The following is a 27979-nucleotide window of genomic DNA, read 5'->3' as shown; positions in this document are numbered from 1 at the left end:
TCCCCTAATGCCCCCTCCCCCTGCACACTACATATACACACAGACAACTCTCCCCTAATGCCCCCTCCCCCTGCACACTACATATACACACAGACAACTCTCCCCTAATGCCCCCTCCCCCTGCACACTACATATACACACAGACAACTCTCCCCTAATGCCCCCTCCCCCTGCACACTACATATACACACAGACAACTCTCCCCTAATGCCCCCTCCCCCTGCACACTACATATACACACAGACAACTCTCCCCTAATGCCCCCTCCCCCTGCACACTACATATACACACAGACAACTCTCCCCTAATGCCCCCTCCCCCTGCACACTACATATACACACAGACAACTCTCCTCTAATGCCCCCTCCCCCTGCACACAACATATACACACAGACAACTCTCCTCTAATGCCCCCTCCCCCTGCACACTACATATACACACAGACAACTCTCCCCTAATGCCCCCTCCCCCTGCACACTACATATACACACAGACAACTCTCCCTTATCAGGCACAATGTCACATCATCAAACCACGTGTGAAATGTGTGTTAGTCACTAGCACGACTGTTCACAAAACTTGAGGTTAGTTAGTTCAAAACTTTTTTTCTGTAAAAACACATACTGACATTAAACATTTAATCTTATTTATCGTAAAAAATAGATGACATATTTGTCAGATCAGGAAGGGAACAGCTATACAGGAAGTTCATCTGTGTGTTCTTGTAATGGTGGTTTTCTTCTGTGTGATGAAGTTGTTGACAAATCAAAACGTGTGCTCCACTGTCCGACTTTATCCCCATGGCACCCTATTCCCTATATAGTGCACTACATTTGACCAGGGCCCATAACCCTATGACAGACACAGCAGTAGTTTAGTATTCTCCTCTCTGTATCTAAACCCTTATTTAAGGACGATTGCACCCCAAAGATAAATTGCTAAATATCTTTATCAAATTGCACTAGTGTCATCTTAATGCAGACATACTTGTCATTTGTCCCAACATGGCCACCATCCCTTAACACCCAATGAAAATACCCCCTACCATCATCACTACCTACACATCAATAGTCCTTCCCAACCTCCCAACACAGTAGCTATAACCAGGGACGGGAGCTTTCCCTAATCATGTGACCGGAGCGGACTTAGACAACAATAATTAAAGCCTGGAGATTGTGTTCTGGGCAGATCATATGATCAGGGAAAATCTTCTGTCCTGCTTGCTACCAGGGGAATACTCCAGTCCCTAGTGAGGCATCTATTGAGATCCACTGATCTGGAATCAGCTCCAGGTCCTGCTCCAGTCTCTTGGCACAGTATGGTTGGTTGGCATTAAGGTAATGGCGTTTCAGTCAGCTGACCCCAGAACAGATTGAGCCATGTTATGTGGCACAGAGTATGAATTATTCTAATGCTGGCCTCTAATACTGAGCCTCTGGCCTCTTAATACTGAGTCTCTGGCCTCTTATGCTGCTTTTCCACAGGGACACCGGTGTAAAGTCTGAGTCTTTAGGCCAAGCACCGGTGTAAAGTCTGAGTCTTTAGGCCAAGCACCCGTGGTGGAAATGTGACAGATCCAAATAGGGTCTCTGCCTGCTTGGACACTAGTTTCAACTCCTGAGTAGTTGCGGTTGGTGTCGGTTAGAGCTGATCTGGGAACATATTTAGCAGTAGGTAGGTAGCACCGTATGTTGAATGAATGGTTAGGAACGAGGAGGAGGTGTGGGTTTTTGGCTCAGCAGATCCTGGATCAGATTCAGTAGCTCGTTGGTTGACTGTGATGTGGAGGGTAAAGTCTAATGACATGTAGCGCACCAAGCAGGCACAACCAGAGGGGAAAACACACGATAGACGTAGAGAGGAATAGAAAGACATGGATAGAGGAGGATGTGGATACAAAGAGGGGTGAGAAAAAAACACAGATCAAGATAAAGAAAGAAAAGAGAGAGAAACAACAGAAGGGAATATACACTGAGTGTACATAGGGCTGTGGCGGTCATCACATTTCGTCAGCTGGTGATTGTCATGCAGATAACTGCCGATCTCACGGTAATTGACCGCTGATTAGCATAAACATGTTTAGCATCTCCGGCTTCAATGCACAGCCCACAAGCCACTGATGCGGACCTTTTGGAAAATCTACATTTATAAAAGTCTAATCCATCCACGTAATATAGCCTACACCATCACAATAAATCTATTATTCATTTTAGGCAGGTCTAAAGAAACATGTTGACATGAAGAAAATGTTGCCTATTTTAGAAGAACAGAAGAACTGAATAACACTCTGAGTTCTCCTTATGATAAGGCTCTGATCTGGCTATGCCATATGGCTGTGGGCGACACTAGTTCATTTAGCAGACTGGATTAGTTTATAATTCCCGTGGCATTATTTTGTATTATTTTACATGAAGAACAATACAATTGAACACAGCTAAATAAAATAGAAAGGATATTTTTTCCAAACGATTTCCAAGGGACTGCGCCCATACGGCTATTGTGTGTTGAGCGGTTAACAAAGGAACAGGTCTTCCTATATGCTTCATTTATTTATTTATGCAACTTTAGCTGTGATACAAACGTTGGGCTATATGTTTAGAATTTGAATACATTCTAAGGCCGTATGATGCGACAAATGATGATTTGAAAAAAGCTGAATGAAAGGGAATCACTCTGCTGTGTTTCTTACGCAGGCTGCACACACTTCATCAGTCTCTAATTCACTATTTGACAAGCGCTGGATAATATTCTCACCCATCAGACTATTCTCAATTTAATCTGGTCTTTACATATAGCCTATTAATATATGTGTGGAATTATTTTTTATTAATATTTTTTTTTTTTAAACACGTCATCCGTAGCCATTACTGGAAAAGCAAATGGAGGTTTCGTGTGGTTACATGTTTAAAACGCCAAGTACGGAACAACGTTTATAAAGCGGATTCATGAACTTAATTTGAAGAATGAAGCAATAAATATAGCAGTAAGAGAAAGCTGGGATCTTCTTTTAAATAGTGTCCAGTCAAAACTGTTTTCACACGCGATCGCACAATGTTGGCTCATAAGAACAGGTTTCCCTAGGTTATGGGCACTACAACCATGTTCCAGGGGTCTTGGGCTTAGAGGCTACGTTTGGAGTTATTTGGCCACTTTAGTTGTGATTACAAACCTTATCAAAACATATAGGCCTATGGGCTAGACCACACAATGCACGCGACTATGATCTAAACATTTTCCTCAAGAAAATGTGCTGTTTCTTGCCTTAGATTGCACACACTGGGCATCATTCACAAGGGATAATATTGTCACCCATCAGACTATTCTCAATTGAATCTTGTCTTTACATATGCTAAATAATATTTGTGTGAGATTAATGTTGGTTTAGAATGGGCCATTATCATGTACCTCTCAGCCATATGCACTTGAATAGCGACCGGAAGGCACTTTTCCCACGGTTCATTTTCATGCCAGCTAGGTAGGCTACTCCGATTGTAAAGCGAAGCAATATGCTTAATATTAGGAGAGTTGAGAAATAAATATAGTTAGCCTACAGATAGCTGATGGGATCCTCCTCTTTTTAATAGAGACAATCAAAAGTCTGAGTTTGCCAGACGCACCGGTTTGCGTGTGTCAAGAACTGTATCGCTGCTGGGGTTTTCACGCTCAACAGTTTCCTGTGTGTATCAAGAATGGTCCACCACCCGAAGGACATCCAGTCAACTTGACACAACTGTGGGAAGCGTTTGGAGTCAACATGGGCCAGCATCCCTGTGGAACGCTTTCGACACCTTGTAGAGTCCAGGCCCCCGACGAACTGAGGCTGTTCTGAGAGCAAAGGTGTTCTTAATGTTTTGTACGCTGTGTACAGAGGAGTACAGCCGTAAAGACAGAGAACAGAATGAAATGAATGAAGAAAAAGAAGGGTGTGAGTATGATAGTGAAGTGCTCCCTGAGTAGCGCACCCTAGCTGCAGGTCACATGGAGAGCGCCCGTGCCTTGGCGGCTGCCCCCTGTGCCCGCTGCACCGTGCCCTGGCACCCCTCTCTGCCCACCAGCTGGCCTCTCTCAAACAGACCCTCGTGGCTCGTCCCTCCTCTTCCTCCTCCTCTTCCTCCTCCTCCTCCTCCCCCTCTTTCCGGACCTCCGTCAGCGAACGTCAGCATACCTGCAAAGGTCATGTTTAAGTTCAAGTCTTAAGGATCCGCCCCTTTTTTTCAATTTTTGCCTAAAATGACATACCCAAATCTAACTGCCTGTAGCTCAGGACCTGAAGCAAGGATATGCATATTTTTGTTACCATTTGAAAGGAAACACTTGGAAGTTTGTGGAAATGTGAAATCAACGTAAAAGAATATAACACATTAGATCCGGTAAAAGATAATACGAAGAAAAAAACATGCATTTTTTTGTATTTGTTTTGTACAATCATATTTGAAATGCAAGAGAAAGGCCATATTGTATTATTCCAGCCCAGGCACAATTTAGGTTTTGGCCACTAGATGGCAGCAGTGTATTTTCAAAGTTTTAGTCTGACTCAATGAACCATTGCATTTCTGTTGAAAATGTTGTAGATTAACAAGAATTTCGGCTTTCTGCCAATATCAGATATGTCTATGACCTGGGAAATGTTCTTGTTACTTACAACTTAATGCTAATCGCATTAGCCTATGTTAGCTCCACCGATCCCATAGAGGTTTTAAACCGAAATCTAACCTTACTGCTACACATTAAACCCCCCTCTAAATATACAGAATAATTGAAAAAGACCCTGCTACAGATTCCTTTTACAAAGTGAGTTGTGTAATTTAACAGTGAGAGAGAGAGAGAATTAACTTGTTTAGTTCAACCTTATAAGAGAAGTATAAAGAGAGTGTTGCTGAGATTCTACTGTTTACCGTATCCCTGCACACATCCACTCTTGAACTCTCCCTCGAACTTCATCCCGTCGAAACGACTGAAGACGCCTGCGCCTTGGAAATTCCCCTGAATGAAGTCTCCTTCGTACCTGCAAGAGACACACAGATGCACAAACAGTGGGGTGTGTTCATTAGGCACCAAACGGAAGAACACAGATGGAAACAGGGAGGAACTAATTGGGTTTGTCCAATAAGAAATTATCAGGTCTGTGGACAATGCTGTCAACATTTACATTTTAGTCAATTAACAGACCCTCTTATCGAGAGCGACTTACAGGAGGAGCAAGTGCCTTGCTCACCTAGTCGGCTCAGGGATATGAACCAGAGACCTTTTGGTTACTGGCCAAGCGATGTTAAAACTTCTTGACGCACCCATCCCGTTAGCAGGATCATTTCCGGCATCATCCGCTGAATTGCAGAGTGCCAAATTCAAATTAAATTACTACAAATATTTAATTTTCATGAAATCACAAGTGCAATATAGCAAAACACAGCTTAGCTTGTTGTTAGTCCACCTGGCGTATCCGATTTCAAAAAAGCTTTTCGGCGAAAGCATACCAAGCATTTATGTAAGGACATCTCTCTCAGCAGACAAAACATTACAAACAGCTAGCAGCAAAGAAGATTGGTCACGAAAGTCAGAAAAGCAATAAAATGAATCGCTTACCTTTGATGATCTTCGGATGTTTGCACTCACGAGACTCCCAGTTACACAATAAATGTTCCTTTTGTTCCATAAAGATTATTTTTATATCCAAAATACCTACATTTGGTTGGCGCGTTATGTTCAGAAATCCACAGGCTCGAGCGGTCACGACGGGGCAGATGAAAATTCCAAATAGTATCCGTAAAGTTCGTAGAAACATGTCAAACGTTTTTTATAATCAATCCTCAGGTTGTTTTTACAATATATAATCGATAATATTTCAACCGGACTGTAGCTTCTTCAATAGGAGAGAGAGAGAAAATGTCTGCTCCACTCTGTTGGCGCATTCAAAACGCTGCTGGCACCCAGCTATCCAATAACGCGATGTGATCATTCTCACTCATTTTTCAGAATAAAAGCCTGAAACTATGTCTAAAAACTGTTCACACCATGTGGAAGCCATAGAGAAAGGAATCTGGTTGATATCCCTTTAAATGGAGGGAAGGCATGCAATGGAACAGGGAGATTAGTTTCTCTTAGGCACTTCCTTGTTGGATTTTCCTCAGGTTTTCACCTGCAATATCAGTTCTGTTATACTCACAGACAATATTTTGACAGTTTTGGAAACTTTAGAGTGTTTTCTATCCTAATCTGATTATATGCATATTTTAGATTCTGGGCCTGAGAAATAGGCAGATTCATTTGGGTACGTTTTTCATCCAAACATCAAAATACTGCCCCCTACACTCAACAAGTTAACCGCTAGGATACCTCACACAACATGAACCTACGCTACATCATCAAACACCTGGATAACCCAAAGACATATGCAGTGATTTTGTTTGTGGATTTTAGTTCAGCATTCAATAGCATCATCCCAGAACTGTTACAAGACACTCCTAGCTGAACGTGTCCAGTTCCATCTGTCAGTGGGACACTGACTTCCTGTCCAACTGGAGCGCCACAAGGATGCGTGCTCTCGCCTCTACTCACTCTACACCAATGACTGCACCTCCAACAACGCATTTGTCAAACTACTCAATTTTGCAGATGACACAGCTCTAGTCATCACCGAAGGCGATGAGTCCATGTACCATGGAGAGGTCGACCGGTTAATGGCACGGTGCATTCGCAATATCCTGGAACTCAACACAGAGAAAACCGTGAAAATGGTGGTTGACTTTAGAAAATGCCCCCCACAATCTCTCCGCCTCTAGATTGATGGCTCAGCTGTTAACACAGTTGAATCACTCAAATTCCTGGGCACCATCATCTCCCACAACCTCAAATGGGAGGACAGCATCACGGAGGTCGCCAAGAAGGCACAGCAGCAGATGTATGACTTGCGACAGGTGAAAAAACTCAATCTCCCAGTCAATCCTGAGCCGGTTTTACGCATTAACCATCGAGTCCATCCTCACCTCTATAACCGTCTGCTTTGGGCCTGGATCTGCCCGCCGCAAGGGAAAACTGCAATGCATTGTCCGATCTGCAGAGAGGGTCATCGGTTGCCACCTGCCCTCCATCGAGGTCCTGCTCGACTCCAGGGCAAGGAAGTGTGCAGGAAAGATCATTGCCAACACCTCCCACCCGGTCACCCTCTTCTCCAAAAATGCCCCTCTGGCAGGCGGTTCAGGTCACCCATGACAAAAACTGCCACCTGAAAAGTTTATTCCCCCGGGCCGTGGCCCGCGCCGTGGCCCGCACCGTGGCCCTCACCGTGGCCCGCACCGTGGCCCTCACCAACCAGCTATCTGGCCAATAGAGACTGAAGGACTATGGACTCGATGCTGCACACCGCATCAAGCCATCTCTGAACTGTAATCTAAATAACTGTACTATACTGCATTGCACTCTGTTCATCTCTGAAAATAGACATATTTATACTGAAACTATACAGCCACTGTGTATCAATAGTTTACACACTGTGAATGAACCGTATACCCACTGTGTATCAAACGTAACCTTTGTTTTAACTTGTCTGTATTCTGTATCTAAATGTTGTCGTTCACTAGCAGCACCATATCACCAGGTAACATTCTGATTATGTTGTCGTTCACTAGCAGCACCATATCACCAGGTAACATTCTGACTATGTTGTCTTTTACTAGCAGCACCATATCACCAGGTAACATTCTGACTATGTTGTCTTTTACTAGCAGCACCATATCACCAGGTAACATTCTGACTATGTTGTCTTTCACTAGCAGCACCATATCACCAGGTAACATTCTGACTATGTTGTCTTTCACTAGCAGCACCATATCACCAGGTAACATTCTGACTATGTTGTCTTTCACTAGCAGCACCATATCACCAGGTAACATTCTGAATATGTTGTCTTTCACTAGCAGCACCATATCACCAGGTAACATTCTGACTATGTTGTCTTTCACTAGCAGCACCATATCACCAAGTAACATTCTGACTAGGTTGTCTTTCACTAGCAGCACCATATCACCAGGTAACATTCTGAATATGTTGTCTTTCACTAGCAGCACCATATCACCAGGTAACATTCTGACTATGTTGTCTTTCACTAGCAGCACCATATCACCAGGTAACATTCTGACTATGTTGTCTTTCACTAGCAGCACCATATCACCAGGTAACATTCTGACTATGTTGTCTTTCACTAGCAGCACCATATCACCAAGTAACATTCTGACTATGGTGTCTTTCACTAGCAGCACCATATCACCAAGTAACATTCTGACTATGTTGTCTTTCACTAGCAGCACCATATCACCAGGTAACATTCTGACTATGTTGTCTTTCACTAGCAGCACCATATCACCAGGTAACATTCTGACTAGGTTGTCTTTCACTAGCAGCACCATATCATCAAGTAACATTCTGACTATGTTGTCTTTCACTAGCAGAACAATATCAACAAGTAACATTCTGACTATGTTGTCTTTTACTAGCAGCACCATATCACCAGGAACCATTCTGACTATCTTGTCTTTCACTAGCAGCACCATATCACCAAGTAACATTCTGACTATGTTGTCTTTTACTAGCAGCACCATATCACCAGGGACCATTCTGACTATGTTGTCTTTCACTAGCAGCACCATATCACCAAGTAACATTCTGACTATCTTGTCTTTCACTAGCAGCACCATATCCCCAGGTAACATTCTGACTATGTTGTCTTTCACTAGCAGCACCATATCACCAGGTAACATTCTGACTATCTTGTCTTTCACTAGCAGCACCATATCCCCAGGTAACATTCTGGCCTTGTTTCCTTTCACTAGCAGCACCATATCACCAAGGAACACTATGATTCTGATTTTAGTTTTCTGTAGCAAAGCATTTAAAAGTGTTTTTCATTGCTTACCATAATGAATAGGACCCCAATGTCAAGGAGTTTGTTTCTGCACACTGATTGTGTTAACTTTGTTTTGAGTGGATTTAAAAAAAAATGTATTTGTTAGGCAGTTGTCTGGTGAATAACTATTTAGTGAGCTATGCTGTCATATAATAGATATCATTCAGCTGAGAAATGTCACCAAGAAGTCTCGAACAAGAACAGAATGCTGTCAGAACACAGACAAATATAAGCAGAGAACCTTGACCTGAGGTGGGTGGAATCTTCGCTGATGGACTGATCCATTCTCCTGTTCTCACAACCCAGGTCTGCTACGTGCTCTGTGACACGGAATACAATACACAGCAATAAAAAGTCCATTTGTGCAGCGATTCGTTTTACTTTAGCCGCGCAGTGGGTGACGTTGCCGAGATCCTCGTTAAAGCAACTGACACTTAATTATCTCAATCAAGCTCTGCTCTCAAGGTGAAGGAGGTTGGTTATAATTGCGATGCAAGCAACACAAATTGCATCCCCGCGTGACTTTGTGTGACATCGGAGTAGAGTTGGATCTAGAGGAAAGCGGTGCCTGTTGCTTCTAAAATCACAACACTAAGAGAACATCTGTTTGCAAAACCACATGGACGCGGTAAGGAATTCAAGTCTTCTCCAGTTAGAAGTAACACGAATGAAGACAATGAACAGGGGAGATATCTAAATGCAACACGTTGCCTCAGGGCATCGGTCAATATAAATGTGCTGTAAGGGGGAATAGGGTCGTTTTAGACACAGCCAGCGTTTTAGACGTCAGACAGTTTTAATGTCATTAGCAGGGTCAAAGGTGAAATAGGAATGGTGAGACATTGTTACCTGGATCCATCAGGGAAGACCAGCATCCCACAGCCGTTGAAGAGTCCGTTCTCGAACTGACCCGTGTAACACGTCCCGTCACTTAAAGTCAGCTGGCCTAGACCATGTCTCAGACCTGGGGGACAGACAAACCAGTTAGTTACTGGCCTAGACCATGCCTCAGACCTGGGGGACAGACAAACCAGTTAGTTACTGGCCTAGACCATGTCTCAGACCTGGGGGACAGACAAACCAGTTAGTTACTGGTCTAGACCATGTCTCAGACCTGGGGGACAGACAAACCAGTTAGTTACTGGTCTAGACCATGTCTCAGACCTGGGGGACAGACAAACCAGTTAGTTACTGGCCTAGACCATGCCTCAGACCTGGGGGACAGACAAACCAGTTAGTTACTGGCCTAGACCATGTCTCAGACCTGGGGGACAGACAAACCAGTTAGTTACTGGTCTAGACCATGTCTCAGACCTGGGGGACAGACAAACCAGTTAGTTACTGGCCTAGACCATGCCTCAGACCTGGGGGACAGACAAACCAGTTAGTTACTGGCCTAGACCATGTCTCAGACCTGGGGGACAGACAAACCAGTTAGTTACTGTTCTAGACCATGTCTCAGACCTGGGGGACAGACAATACCAGTTAGTTACTGGTCTAGACCATGTCTCAGACCTGGGGGACAGACAAACCAGTTAGTTACTGGCCTAGACCATGTCTCAGACCTGGGGGACAGACAAACCAGTTAGTTACTGGTCTAGACCATGTCTCAGACCTGGGGGACAGACAAACCAGTTAGTTACTGGCCTAGACCATGTCTCAGACCTGGGGGACAGACAAACCAGTTAGTTACTGGCCTAGACCATGTCTCAGACCTGGGGGACAGACAATACCAGTTAGTTACTGGCCTAGACCATGTCTCAGACCTGGGGGACAGACAATACCAGTTAGTTAGTTAGTTACCAGTTAGCTAGACCATCATTGTAAATAAGAATTTGTTCTTAATTATTTAACATTTATTGAATAAATAAAGGTTAAATAAAATACACAAATAAGTCAGTTAGTAGTTAGTTAGTTACACGTTTATTCGTTATCAGCTAGTTAGTCACAAGTTAGTAAGTTATGTTAGTTATCAGTTAGTTAGCGAGCAGGCAAGTTAGTGCAAAATTAACTTGCAATAGACCGAACTGGACAAAAATAAAAAATGTAAAATTCACTCTGAAACATGAATGAAAGAAATCAAAAGACCACCTTCTTTTTCATAATAATTGTTCGTAAATCACCATGTGGATAAAGGATGGAGATGTGTCATGTGGAAGAGGTTAATGCAAGGTGAAGACCTTATTGGACCATATGAAACCACCAGCTCTATAGTACAGCTGCTATATAGACTCTCTGGGTTTCGGCCTGTACCTTTAAAAAAGCCTGTCTGTCTCGCCTTCATCCGTACAGACTATACAGTACATGAAGGCCTTTGTTGGTCAAATCTGCATGGCTATTCTTCAGGTAGTTGGGTCGTGAAGTAATTGTGAAGTAATATTATTATAATAGGGCCAGAACACTCAATTGCTCCAAATACCTTACAACCGGAGTCAGGCTCTTTGTCAGTACTTAGAGCTTCAAAATAGTCTGTCTAGCTGTCTGTCTAGCTGTCTGTCTAGCTGTCTGTCTAGCTGTCTGACTAGCTGTCTGTCTAGCTGTCTGTCTAGCTGTCTGACTAGCTGTCTGTCTAGCTGTCTGTCTAGCTGTCTGTCTAGCTGTCTGTCTAGCTGTCTGACTAGCTGTCTGTCTAGCTGTCTGACTAGCTGTCTATCTAGCTGTATGTCTATCTAGCTGTCTGACTAGCTGTCTGTCTATCTAGCTGCTGTCTAGCTGTCTATCTAGCTGTCTGTCTATCTGTCTGTCTATCTATCTATCAATCTGTATATCTAGATGTCTATATCTGTCTGTCTGTCTGTCTGTCTGTCTGTCTGTCTGTCTAGCTGTCCGTCTTTCTCACTTTTGTCCTTGTTCTTTAGACTATACATGCAGCTTATTTAGAAGTGCCAGGTCTGTCTACTCAAACCCACATCACTTGTCATGGGGTAGTTGGGTCAGGAAAAAAAATGTATTGCTCCAAATACACCTCTCAGGGCTTCCAAATACACCTCTCAGGGCTTCCAAATACACCTCTCAGGGCTTCCAAATACACCTCTCAGGTCTTCCAAATACACCTCTCAGGGCTTCCAAATACACCTCTCAGGGCTTCCAAATACACCTCTCAGGGCTTCCAAATACACCTCTCAGGGCTTCCAAATACACCTCTCAGGGCTTCCAAATACAACTCTCAGGGCTTCCAAATACACCTCTCAGGGCTTCCAAATACAACTCTCAGGGCTTCCAAATACACCTCTCAGGGCTTCCAAATACACCTCTCAGGGCTTCCAAATACACCTCTCAGGGCTTCCAAATACAACTCTCAGGGCTTCCAAATACACCTCTCAGGGCTTCCAAATACACCTCTCAGGGCTTCCAAATACACCTCTCAGGGCTTCCAAATACACCTCTCAGGGCTTCCAAATACACCTCTCAGGGCTTCTTCCAAATACAACTCTCAGGGCTTCCAAATACAACTCTCAGGGCTTCCAAATACAACTCTCAGGGCTTCCAAATACAACTCTCAGGGCTTCCAAATACAACTCTCAGGGCTTCCAAATACAACTCTCAGGGCTTCCAAATACAACTCTCAGGGCTTCCAAATACAACTCTCAGGGCTTCCAAATACAACTCTCAGGGCTTTCAAATACAACTCCCAGGGCTTCCAAATACACCTCTCAGGGCTTCCAAATACAACTCTCAGGGCTTCCAAATTTTCTTGGAAGTTGAAAAGAGGCTGCCTGTCTTTCCTTAGTCCTTGTTAACATCTATACTGTTGTTTCTTTGGGAGACCTGGGCATGTTCTATTCAAACATACATCTCAGGGTCTCTGTAACCTATGTAGTTAAAGAAAATGACACTTTTTGTGGGCAGTTGGATCGAAAGTAATTTAACAGTGAAGTGGGACTAAAAGATTATCTTGCTCTAAGACATACCAATCTCAGGGTCTCTGAATGTTCCTGGAACTTAACAAACAGGCTGCCTTGTCACTTCTAGTAAAGAATGTGAGTAAAAAAAAGAAATAATTCGAATGTTTTGTTATGTCAGTCGACACATACCCTCTAGGAGGCATTCAAGCCATGTCTCAACACACTGCATTTTACAACTGTGCGTATTGTAGGCTACAGCATTCTCCCAATTGTAGCCTACTGAATGAGGTCCACTGCATGGAGTCCACTGAATGAGGTCCACTGCATGGAGTCCACTGCATGGAGTCCACTGAATGAGGTCCACTGCATGGAGTCCACTGCATGGAGTCCACTGAATGAGGTCCACTGCATGGAGTCCACTGAATGAGGTCCACTGCATGGAGTCCACTGCATGGAGTCCACTGAATGAGGTCTACTGAATGAGGTCCACTGCATGGAGTCCACTGCATGGAGTCCAATGAATGAGGTCCACTGCATGGAGTCCACTGAATGAGGTCCACTGAATGAGGTCCACTGAATGGGGTCCACTGAATGAGGTCCACTGAATGAGGTCCACTGAATGGGGTCCACTGAATGAGGTCCACTGCATGGGGTCCACTGAATGGGGTCCACTGCATGGGGTCCACTGAACGGAGTCCACTGAATGGGGTCCACTGAATGGGGTCCACTGAACGGAGTCCACTGAATGGGGTCCACTGAATGAGGTCCACTGAATGAGGTCCACTGAATGGGGTCCACTGAATGAGGTCCACTGAATGGGGTCCACTGAATGAGGTCCACTGAATGGGGTCCACTGAATGAGGTCCACTGAATGGAGTCCACTGAATGGGGTCCACCGAATGAGGTCCACTGAATGAGGTCCACTGAATGGGGTCCACTGAATGAGGTCCACTGAATGAGGTCCACTGAATGAGGTCCACTGAATGGAGTCCACTGAATGAGGTCCACTGAATGGAGTCCACTGAATGGAGTCCACTGAATGAGGTCCACTGAATGGAGTCCACTGAATGGGGTCCACTGAATGGGGTCAGGTGAAATGTTCTGAGCTTCTCGTTGCTCCGTAGGTATTTGGGCAGCAAGACGTTTGAACGTAAAGTATCGGAGCACACAAGTGAACACAGTGGATTAGGATTTAGGAAGGGGGAGGTGAGAGTGAGAGAGGGAGAGGAAGGGGGAGGGTGGAGGGAGGGGGAGGTGAGAGTGAGAGAGGAGGGGGAGGGTGGAGGGAGGGAGGGGGAGGCGAGGTGAGGGTGAAAGAGGGAGAGGAAGGGGGAGGGTGGAGGGAGGTGAGGGTGAGTGAGAGAGATGAGGGTGGTTTTCTGCTGCCAGATACTAGTGTACTAAATTAGTATAACACAGTATTAGGATTTAGGAAGGGGGTGAGGGAGGAGGGGTGAGAGGAGTGGAGGGAGGAGTGGTGAGAGGAGTGGAGGGAGGAGGGGTGAGAGGAGTCGAGGGAGGAGGGTTGAGAGGAGTGGAGGGAGGAGGGGTGAGAGGAGTGGAGGGAGGAGGGGTGAGAGGACTGGAGGGAGGAGGGGTGAGAAGACTGGAGGGAGGAGGGGTGAGAGGACTGGAGGGAGGAGGGGTGAGAGAGGGGTGAGGGAGGAGGGATGAGAGAGGGAGAGGAAAGGGTGAGGGAGGGAGGGGTGAGAGAGGGAGAGGAAAGGGTGAGGGAGGGAGGGAGGGGTGAGAGAGGGAGAGGAAATGAAATACTGGGGGTGAAATACTGAAAGTGCATTTCTACTAGCTGCGGACCAGCTAGTAGATTGTGTACACTACTGTACTTACAAGCTAATTACTAATTGATTTCCCCCCAGTATTACAACTAATTCATTTCCCCCCAGTATTACAACACACAAACATCTCCCCATACTAATACAACTAATTCATTTCCCCCAGTAATACAACTAATTAATTTCCCCCAGTATTACAACTAATTCATTTCCCCCAGTATTACAACTAATTAATTTCCCCCCAGTATTACAACTAATTCATTTCCCCCCAGTATTACAACTAATTCATTTCCCCCAGTAATACAACTAATTCATTTCCCCCCAGTATTACAACTAATTCATTTCCCCCAGTATTACAACTAATTCCTTTCCCCCAGTATTACAACACACAAACATTTCCCCATACTAATACAACTAATTCATTTCCCTTTTTGTATTAAAACTAATTAATTTCCCTTTTTGTATTAAAACTAATTAATTTCCCCCAGTATTACAACTAATTCATTTCCCCCAGTAATACAACTAATTAATTTCCCCCAGTATTACAACTAATTCATTTCCCCCAGTATTACAACTAATTCATTTCCCCCCAGTATTACAACTAATTCATTTCCCCCCAGTATTACAACTAATTAATTTCCCCCAGTATTACAACTAATTCCTTTCCCCCAGTATTACAACACACAAACATTTCCCCATACTAATACAACTAATTCATTTCCCCCCAGTAATACAACTAATTAATTTCCCCTATTGTACAGAGTAATTAGCCTCACCAGTTTAGCTAAAGCAGTAGTGCTACTGGATCAAATCAAATCCAATTAAAATTGTATTTAAAGTGCATTAAAAATAGCAACACACTTAACATTAAAACAATACAATTAAAATAATTATAAGCAAACAAGAAGCCGTAAAATGTAGAAAATAAAAAGTACACAGTGTAAAACAATAAGAGCACTAATTCAAGGCCAAGCTTCGGACCAGCTAGTAGATTGTGTACACTACTGTACTTACAAGCTGCACGTCTCTCCTTTCGTCTAGTTTGATTCCAGAAATCAGTCCAGAGTTTAATCTGGTGAACGGTTCTTAGCATCGCGTCGTCGGGGCCAATCTTGTCGTTAGCTCACGGTTGCCAAGGTTGCCATGCTAATTTAGCTTTAGCTCAATTTGTCGGTGTTTATATCAATCAATAGTCTTAGTGCACTGACCCACACACACACACACACACACACACACACACACACACACACACACACACACGCACACACACACAAACATCTCTCTCAAAGTTGTCTTTCTTAGCTAATAACAGACTTGAACGGTGGATAATTAAAGATATGCCATCAGTCAGCCTGTCTCCTGTGTGTCCCACTTCAACCTGTTAGCCATACCTGTCAATACAAACAATCACCCTTACAACAAGGGAACTAAACAACACACCAGACACACCAAATGACCTCTGACCTCTCTGAAGCCACCATATGTTATCAGTTAAACAGAACGGTTTTCTAAAATAGCTCCAAACTTGTTCTCTAGTTATTATGGCATCCTTTATCGCTGGGGCTACCGTGACGTCTTGTGTTTTTGTCAAACTGCAAATACTGGTTTGGTCAGTGTAGCGTTAATGTGGATATTACGCGTCTGTGTGTGTGTGTGTGTATTTGTTTGCTTGTGTATTTGTATGTGTGTTGTCGCTATGACAGCAGAGTGTATATAGTCTGTAGAGAATTGCCGGTGGATACAGATTCTGTTTTTGACCTAGAATTAGTACAGACGACACACCCTTAGGCTCCAGCCTACCACTCCTCTCTGCTGTTTACTCAGAAGCAACAATCTGGACTGAGTTGAGACTTTTGATTCGTTAGAAACCTCCAGACACCTGAGGCTGACACAGTGAGAAATACATCCAGAGGGGGAATGGAGCATGTAAAGTACCTGCTAACTTTACTTTCATGTCTGACGTGTACTGTTGGAGTACATACATGTTGTATTTATGCCGAGTAAAAATAGAAACGCAACATGCAAAGTGTTGGTCCCATGTTTCATGAGCTGAAATAAAATATCCCAGAAATACACACAAAAAGCTTATTTCTCTCAAAATGTGTTTATGTCCCTGTTAGTGAGCATTTCTCCTCTGCCAAGATAATCCATCCGCCTGACAGGTGTGGCATATCAAGAAGCTGATTAAACAGCATGATCATTAAACAGGTGCTACGCCTTGTGCAAGGGACAATAAAAGGCCACTCTAAAATGTGCCTTTTTGTCAAACAACACAACATCATAGATGTCTCAAGTTTTGAGGGAGTGTGCAATTGGCATGCTGACTTCAGGAATGTACACCAGAGCTATTGCCAGAGGATTTAATGTTAATTTCTCTACCATAAGCCGCCTCCAACATCCTTTTAGAGAATTTAGCAGTACGTGTAACCGTGTAACCACGCCAGACCAGGACCCCCACACCGGCTTCTTCACCTGCAGGATTGTCTGAGACCAGCTATAAGGGATAGAGGGATGAGTAAAGTGATAGAGGGATGAGTAAAGTGATAAATGGATGAGTAAACTGATAGAGGGATGAGTAAAGTGATATAGGGATGAGTAGTGATAGAGGGATTAGTAAAGTGATAGAGGGATGAGTAAAGTGATAGAGGGATGAGTAAAGTGATAGAGGGATGAGTAAAGTGATAGAGGGATAGAGGGATTAGAAAAGTGACAGAGGGATAGAGGGATTAGTAAAGTGATAGAGGGATAGAGGGACAGAGGGATTAGTAAAGTGATAGAGGGATAGAAGGATGAGTAAAGTGATAGAGGGATAGAGGGATTAGTAAAGTGATAGAGGGATGAGTAAAGTGATAGAGGGATGAGTAAAGTGATAGAGGGATGAGTAAAGTGATAGAGGAATTAGTAAAGTGATAGAGGGATGAGTAAAGTGATAGAGGGATGAGTAAAGTGATAGAGGGATAGAGGGATTAGTAAAGTTATAAAGGGATGAGTAACATGATAAAGGAATGAGTAAAGTGATAGAGGGATAGAGGGATTAGTAAAGTGATAGAGGGATAGAGGGATAGAGGGATTAGTAAAGTGAAAGAGGATAGAGGGATGAGTAAAGTGATAGAGGATAGAGGGATGAGTAAAGTGATAAAGGGATGAGTAACATGATAAAGGGATGAGTAAAGTGATAAAGGGATGAGTAAAGTGATAGATGGATGAGTAAAGTGATAGAGGGATTAGTAAAGTGATAGAGGGATGAGTAAAGTGATAGAGGGATTAGTAAAGTGATACAGGGATTAGTAAAGTGATAGAGGGATGAGTAAAGTGATAGAGGGATAGAGGGATGAGAAAAGTTATAGAGGGATGAGTAAAGTGATAAAGGGATGAGTAAAGTGATAGAGGGATAGAAGGATTAGTAAAGTGATAGAGGGATTAGTAAAGTGATAGAGGGATGAGTAAAGTGATAGAGGGATGAGTAAAGTGATAGAGAGATTAGTAAAGTGATAGAGGGATTAGTAAAGTGATAGAGGGATTAGCAAAGTGATAGAGGGATAGAGGGATTAGTAAAGTGATAGAGGATGAGTAAAGTGATAGAGGGATGAGTAAAGTGATAGAGGGATAGAGGGATCTTGCCTTCCCTCCACTCCCCATGGTACTCTTCACCGTTGGAATAGGTGAAGGATCCTCTTGTCAGGGTCATATCACACAGGTCCTGTTGTTCACACACACACACACACACACACACACACACACACACACACACACACAATTATTATTGGGTTATGATACTATATACCATGATGGGTTATATAACCATGACGGGTTATGATACTATATACCATGATGAGTTATGATACTATAAACCATGATGGGTTATGATACTATATACCATGATGGCTTATGGTACTACATACCAAGATAGGTTATGATACTATATACCATGATGGGTTATGATACTATATACCATGATGGGTTATGATACTATATACCATGATGGATTATGATACTATATACCATGATGGGTTATGATACTATATACCAAGATAGGTTATGATACTATATACCATGATGGGTTATGATACTATATACCATGATGGGTTATGATACTATATACCATGATGGATTATGATACTATATACCATGATGGGTTATGATACTATGTACCATGATGGGTTATGATACTATATACCATGATGGGTTATGATACTATATACCATGATGGGTTATGATACTATATACCACAATGGGTTATGATACTATATACCATGATGGGTTATATAACCATGATGGGTTATGATACTACATACCACAATGGGTTATGATACTATATACCATGATGGGTTATATAACCAAGATGGGTTATGATACTACATACCACAATGGGTTATGATACTATATACCATGATGGGTTATATAACCATGATGGGTTATGATACTACATTCCATGATGGGTTATGATACTATATACCATGATGGGTTATGATACTATATACCATGATGGGTTATGATACTATATACCATGATGGGTTATGATACTATATACCATGATGGGTTATATAACCATGATGGGTTATGATACTACATACCATGATGGGTTATGATACTATATACCATGATGGGTTATGATACTATATACCATAATGGGTTATGATACTATATACCATGATGGGTTATGATACTACATACCATGATGGGTTATGATACTATATACCATGATGGGTTATGATACTATATACCATGATGGGTTATGATACTATATACCATGATGGGTTATGATACTATATACCATGATGGGTTATGATACTATATGCCATGATGGGTTATGATACTATATACCATGATGGGTTATGATACTATATACCATGATGGGTTATGATACTATATACCATGATGAGTTATGATACTATATACCATGATGGGTTATGATACTACATACCATAGTACCATGATGAGTTATGATACTACACACCATGATGGGTTATGATACTACACACCATGATGGGTTATGATACTATATACCATGATGGGTTATGATACTATATACCATGATGGGTTATGATACTATATACCATGATGGGTTATATAACCATGATTGGTTATGATACTAGATACCACGATGGGTTATGATACTATATACCATGATGGGTTATATAACCATGATTGGTTATGATACTATATACCATGATGGGTTATGATACTATATACCATGATGGGTTATGATACTACATACCATGATGGGTTATGATACTATATACCATGATGGGTTATGATACTATATACCATGATGGGTTATGATACTATATACCATGATGGGTTATGATACTATATACCATGATGGGTTATGATACTATATACCATGATGGGTTATGATACTATATACCATGATGGGTTATATAACCATGATGGGTTATGATACTATATACCATGATGGGTTATATAACCATGATGGGTTATGATACTATATACCATGATGGGTTATGATACTATATACCATGATGGGTTATGATACTATATACCATGATGGGTTATGATACTATATACCATGATGGGTTATATAACCATGATGGGTTATGATACTACATACCATGATGGGTTATGATACTATATACCATGATGGGTTATGATACTATATACCATGATGGGTTATATAACCATGATGGGTTATGATACTACATACCATAGTACCATGATGGGTTATGATACTACATACCATGATGGGTTATGATACTATATACCATGATGGGTTATAATACTATATACCATGATGGGTTATGATACTACATACCATAGTACCATGATGGGTTATGATACTACATACCATGATGGGTTATGATACTATATACCATGATGGGTTATAATACTATATACCATGATGGGTTATGATACTACATACCATGATGGGTTATGATACTACATACCATGATGGGTTATGATACTACATACCATGATGGGTTATGATACTATATACCATGATGGGTTATATAACCATGATGGGTTGTGAAACTACATACCATAGTACGATGATGAGTTATGATACTACATACCACGATGGGTTATGATACTACACACCATGATGGGTTATGATACTATATACCATAGTACCATGATGAGTTGTGATACTACACACCATGATGGGTTATGATACTACACACCATGATGGGTTATGATACTATATACCATGATGGGTTATGATACTACATACCATGATGGGTTATGATACTATATACCATAGTACCATGATGGGTTGTGATACTACACACCATAGTACCATGATGGGTTATGATACTACACACCATGATGGGTTATGATACTATATACCATGATGGGTTATGATACTACATACCATGATGGGTAATGATACTATATACCATAGTACCATGATGGGTTATGATACTACACACCATGATGGGTTATGATACTACATACCATAGTACCATGATGAGTTATGATACTACACACCATGATGGGTTATGATACTATATACCATGATGGGTTATGATACTACACACCATGATGGGTTATGATACTATATACCATGATGGGTTATGAAAATACATACCATGTTGGGTTCTGATACTATATACCATGATGGGTTATGATACTATATACCATGATGGGTTATGATACTATATACCATGATGGGTTATGATACTATATACCATGATGGGTTATGATACTACACACCATGATGGGTTATGATACTATATACCATGATGGGTTATGATACTACATACCATGATGGGTTATGATACTATATACCATGATGGGTTATGATACTATATACCATGATGGGTTATGATACTACACACCATGATGGGTTATGATACTATATACCATGATGGGTTATGATACTACATACCATGATGGGTTATGATACTATATACCATGATGGGTTATATAACCATGATGGGTTATGATACTATATACCATGATGGGTTATGATACTACATACCACGATGGGTTATGATACTATATACCATGATGGGTTATGATACTATATACCATGATGGGTTATGATACTATATACCATGCTGGGTTATGATACTAAATACCATGATGGGTTATATAACCATGATGGGTTATGGTACTATATACCATGATGGGTTATGATACTATATACCATAGTACCATGATGGGTTATGGTACTATATACCATGATGGGTTATGATACTATATACCATGATGGGTTATGATACTATATACCATGATGGGTTATGATACTATATACCATGATGGGTTATGATCTATATACCATGATGAGTTATGATACTACACACCATGATGGGTTATGATACTACATACCATGATGGGTTATGATACTATATACCATGATGGGTTATGATACTATATACCATGATGGTTTATATAACCATGATGGGTTATGATACTATATACCATGATGGGTTATATAACCATGATGGGTTATGATACTACATACCACAATGGGTTATGATACTACATACCATAGTACCATGATGGGTTATGATACTACATACCATGATGGGTTATGATACTATATACCATGATGGGTTATGATACTATATACCATGATGGGTTATGATACTATATACCATGATGGGTTATGATACTACATACCATGATGGGTAATGATACTATATACCATAGTACCATGATGGGTTATGATACTACACACCATGATGGGTTATGATACTACATACCATAGTACCATGATGAGTTATGATACTACACACCATGATGGGTTATGATACTATATACCATGATGGGTTATGATACTACACACCATGATGGGTTATGATACTATATACCATGATGGGTTATGAAAATACATACCATGTTGGGTTCTGATACTATATACCATGATGGGTTATGATACTATATACCATGATGGGTTATGAAACTATATACCATGATGGGTTATGATACTATATACCATGATGGGTTATAATACTATATACCATGATGGGTTATGATACTATATACCATGATGGATTATGGTACTATATACCATGATGGGTTATGATACTATATACCATGATGGGTTATAATACTATATACCATGATGGGTTATGATCTATATACCATGGTGGGTTATGATACTACATACAATGATGAGTTATGATACTACATACCATGATGGATTATGGTACTATATACCATGATGGGTTATGATACTACATACCATGATGGGTTATGATACTATTTACCATGATGGGTTATGATCTATATACCATGATGAGTTATGATACTACACACCATGATGGGTTATGATACTACATACCATGATGGGTTATGATACTACATACCATGATGGGTTATGATACTATATACCATGAAGGGTTATGATACTATATATATGGGTTATGACTCTTTTTTTTCTACTGTGTTATTGACTTGTTAATTGTTTACTCCATGTGTAACTCTGTGTTGTCTGTTCACACTGCTATGCTTTATCTTGGCCAGGTCGCAGTTGTAAATGAGAACTTGTTCACAACTAGCCTACCTGGTTAAATAAAGGTGAAATAAAAATATACCATGATGGGTTATGATACTACATACCATGATGGGTTATGATACTATATACCATGATGGGTTATGATACTACATACCATGATGGGTTATGATACTATATACCATGATGGGTTATGATACTACATACCATGATGGGTTATGATACTATATACCATGATGGGTTATGATACTACATACCATGATGGGTTATATAACCATGATGGGTTATGATACTATATACCATGATGGGTTATGATACTACATACCATGATGGGTTATATAACCATGATGGGTTATGATACTACATACCATGATGGGTTATGATACTATATACCATGATGGGTTATGATACTATATACCATGATGGGTTATGATACTACATACCATGATGGGTCATGATACTACATACCATGATGGATTATGGTACTATATACCATGATGGGTGATGATACTATATACCATGATGGGTTATGATACTATATACCATGATGAGTTATGATACTATATACCATGATGGGTTATGATACTATATACCATGATGGGTTATATAACCATGATGGGTTATGATACTATATACCATGATGGGTTATGATACTATATACCATGATGGGTTATATAACCATGATGGGTTATGATACTACATACCATGATGGGTTATGATACTATATACCATGATGGGTTATGATACTATATACCATGATGGGTTATGATACTATATACCATGATGGGTTATGATACTATATACCATGATGGGTTATGATACTATAAACCATGATGGGTTATGATACTATATACCATGATGGGTTATGATACTATATACCATGATGGGTTATGATACTATATACCATGATGGGTTATGATACTATATACCATGATGGGTTATGATACTATATACCATGATGGGTCATGATACTATATACCATGATGGGTTATGATACTATATACCATGATGGGTTATGATACTACACACCATGATGAGTTATGATACTACATACCATGATGGATTATGGTACTATATACCATGATGGGTTATGATACTATATACCATGATGGGTTATGATACTATATACCATGATGGGTTATGATCTATATACCATGATGAGTTATGATACTACATACCATGATGGATTATGGTACTATATACCATGATGGGTTATATAACCATGATGGGTTATGATACTATATACCATGATGGGTTATGAAACTATATACCATGATGGGTTATGATACTATATACCATGATGGGTTATAATACTATATACCATGATGGGTTATGATACTATATACCATGATGGATTATGGTACTATATACCATGATGGGTTATGATACTATATACCATGATGGGTTATAATACTATATACCATGATGGGTTATGATCTATATACCATGGTGGGTTATGATACTACATACAATGATGAGTTATGATACTACATACCATGATGGATTATGGTACTATATACCATGATGGGTTATGATACTACATACCATGATGGGTTATGATACTATTTACCATGATGGGTTATGATCTATATACCATGATGAGTTATGATACTACACACCATGATGGGTTATGATACTACATACCATGATGGGTTATGATACTACATACCATGATGGGTTATGATACTATATACCATGATGGGTTATGATACTATATACCATGATGGGTTATGATACTACATACCATGATGGGTTATGATACTACATACCATGATGGGTTATGATACTATATACCATGAAGGGTTATGATACTATATATATGGGTTATGACTCTTTTTTTTCTACTGTGTTATTGACTTGTTAATTGTTTACTCCATGTGTAACTCTGTGTTGTCTGTTCACACTGCTATGCTTTATCTTGGCCAGGTCGCAGTTGTAAATGAGAACTTGTTCACAACTAGCCTACCTGGTTAAATAAAGGTGAAATAAAAATATACCATGATGGGTTATGATACTACATACCATGATGGGTTATGATACTATATACCATGATGGGTTATGATACTACATACCATGATGGGTTATGATACTATATACCATGATGGGTTATGATACTACATACCATGATGGGTTATGATACTATATACCATGATGGGTTATGATACTACATACCATGATGGGTTATGATACTATATACCATGATGGGTTATGATACTACATACCATGATGGGTTATATAACCATGATGGGTTATGATACTATATACCATGATGGGTTATGATACTACATACCATGATGGGTTATATAACCATGATGGGTTATGATACTACATACCATGATGGGTTATGATACTATATACCATGATGGGTTATGATACTATATACCATGATGGGTTATGATACTACATACCATGATGGGTCATGATACTACATACCATGATGGATTATGGTACTATATACCATGATGGGTGATGATACTATATACCATGATGGGTTATGATACTATATACCATGATGAGTTATGATACTATATACCATGATGGGTTATGATACTATATACCATGATGGGTTATATAACCATGATGGGTTATGATACTATATACCATGATGGGTTATGATACTATATACCATGATGGGTTATATAACCATGATGGGTTATGATACTACATACCATGATGGGTTATGATACTATATACCATGATGGGTTATGATACTATATACCATGATGGGTTATGATACTATATACCATGATGGGTTATGATACTATATACCATGATGGGTTATGATACTATAAACCATGATGGGTTATGATACTATATACCATGATGGGTTATGATACTATATACCATGATGGGTTATGATACTATATACCATGATGGGTTATGATACTATATACCATGATGGGTTATGATACTATATACCATGATGGGTCATGATACTACATACCATGATGGATTATGGTACTATATACCATGATGGGTGATGATACTATATACCATGATGGGTTATGATACTATATACCATGATGAGTTATGATACTATATACCATGATGGGTTATGATACTATATACCATGATGGGTGATGATACTATATACCATGATGGGTTATGATACTATATACCATGATGGGTTATGATACTACATACCATGATGGGTTATGATACTATATACCATGATGGGTTATGATACTATATACCATGATGGGTTATGATACTACATACCATGATGGGTTATGATACTATATACCATGATGGGTTATGATACTATATACCATGATGAGTTATGATACTATATACCATGATGGGTTATGATACTACATACAATGATGAGTTATGATACTATATACCATGATGGGTTATGATACTATATACCATGATGGGTTATGATACTATATACCATGATGGGTTATGATACTATAAACCTCCACCCCAAAGTACTTCGTGCCCCTCTAAATGAATGGGTGCATGACTCTTCTGCAAACACCCACAGAGCGCTAACCTGATTGAGACACATTTTGACGCACAGTTTGGAGCGCTCGCCCAGACAACCCGTGGTTTAACTCACACAGAGAGCTGATCTCTGCATTATTTTTTTGCGGTAGGCGTACTACAGAGACCGTAAAATATTCATGTGAGCGCCATGACGTTAGGCTTTTTAATGATGTTGTCTTTATTCTATTTGCAACTAATGAAAATGAATTATCAGGCTATAGCCTACTGAACGAACGAATGGCCTACCCGAACTATAGCTGTGATTTCAGGTCAGGGCGAAATAATATGATCAAGAACACAGTTATAGCCTAAGAATGGAAAGTCCATCGAGATATTCCATTGCTTATTGTTGTAAACTACACTGTGTCTCGGACACAGGGACGTTTGAAGGATTCTCATCCTATTTTTTCTCCTCTGGATATAATGATGTTACATCAGTACATTTGAATAAAACCAAAACACTTTTATATATTTAACAATAAGAAAAGGAATCCAGTAATTCTCTAGATATTGTTATTCTCTTAATGCAGCCTATGAATCAATACAATAGAGGATGTATATGCCCCGTCTAAAATGTTACCACAGTAACGTTGCGATTTTCCCTTTCACGTTGCCGGCAGATAGCATTGAGAAAATCATCATTGCCACGGCGATTAAACAATCAAATTATTTACCTGCTAGGTATTTTACACCAAGAGAATCCACCTTCCCTACATCACTGACAGAAAACCGGTTAGTGGATGATTCTACACCTTCCAGTGAAAATTAGCTTTCCGTATCCTCGCATCTCCTGGCAAGAGGCTTCAGCATTATTCCAAGGTGGCGCGGTCCTATTGAGCATCTTTCACTTGACCTTGATTCAAACACTCATCCGATTGGCTGTCTGCTCCTCGTCCAGTGCATCTATGGAAGACATGTTTGTGAAGGGCAACCCCTCATTCAACAGAGTTCGCCGATATAATTAGCCGGAGTGCTCCTTGTTAAACCGTTTGCCCTTGCCTTTTATGTGCCGTCCACGTCTCTGAAGAGGTATAAACCGCCACTGAGGCTGCTTTTTAATGATATTATGTAACTTTGGTGATCAATTTGGTGATTATACTTTGGTGGCGGGTTTCATTGAAAACTCTGATTTATTTGACCCTATATCGCAAAAGAACAGCTGCGAGGGATGGCGAGGGTTTTGTCACCAAGCAGATGATATCTAAACCAATATGGCAAAGTAGAGGGGACATTCTTTTATTCCTGAAACATACCACATGGCAAACAGGAAGTCATAAAGATCGCAATTGAAGTAATGTGATTAAGTTGTAGGAAACCTGATGAAGAAAAAAAACACGGTTGTGAAAATGGACCCGTCTTTGTAAAGAAGCTGTAACAGACGGGTTTTGATAAACTCCTTCTGTGTTTAGAACTGAGAACCCCCCTTTCTTTCCCCTTTGACTGAGGTCGAATACTATTACAGTAATATAGAATTATAAATAATATAATAAATTGGAATCAAATATAATTGAAATATAATTGGAATCAAATGTAA

At 40.5% G+C, this 27979-nt stretch overlaps 1 protein-coding gene across 2 annotated transcripts; it reads right to left on the bottom strand.

Moving 5' to 3' along the window:
* Positions 1 to 624: 624 nt before the first annotated feature.
* LOC118936553 (MORN repeat-containing protein 4) lies at positions 625 to 27365 on the bottom strand. 2 transcript variants are annotated; one of them, XM_036949094.2, is made up of 5 exons: positions 27120 to 27365; positions 18159 to 18237; positions 9749 to 9863; positions 4896 to 5005; positions 631 to 4165 (listed from the first exon to the last, which is right to left on the bottom strand). In XM_036949094.2, the coding sequence occupies exons 2-5, from the start codon at positions 18223 to 18225 to the stop codon at positions 3975 to 3977; spliced, it is 483 nt and encodes a 160-aa protein (XP_036804989.2). In that variant the 5' UTR covers positions 18226 to 18237; positions 27120 to 27365; the 3' UTR covers positions 631 to 3974. The 2 variants fall into 2 exon arrangements, with proteins under 2 accessions (XP_090051622.1, XP_036804989.2); XM_090195496.1 differs by lacking the exons at positions 18159 to 18237; positions 27120 to 27365 and adding an exon at positions 12934 to 13610 and having other exon boundaries at positions 625 to 4165.
* Between the last annotated feature and the right edge of the window lie 614 nt (positions 27366 to 27979).

Source organism: Oncorhynchus mykiss, chromosome 13 (genome assembly GCF_057628025.1).
Source record: "Oncorhynchus mykiss isolate SJ-2025 chromosome 13, ASM5762802v1, whole genome shotgun sequence".
Classification (NCBI taxonomy): domain Eukaryota; kingdom Metazoa; phylum Chordata; class Actinopteri; order Salmoniformes; family Salmonidae; genus Oncorhynchus; species Oncorhynchus mykiss.
Note: the sequence above shows the minus strand (reverse complement) of the source record. Positions and strands in the feature narration are given on the sequence as shown.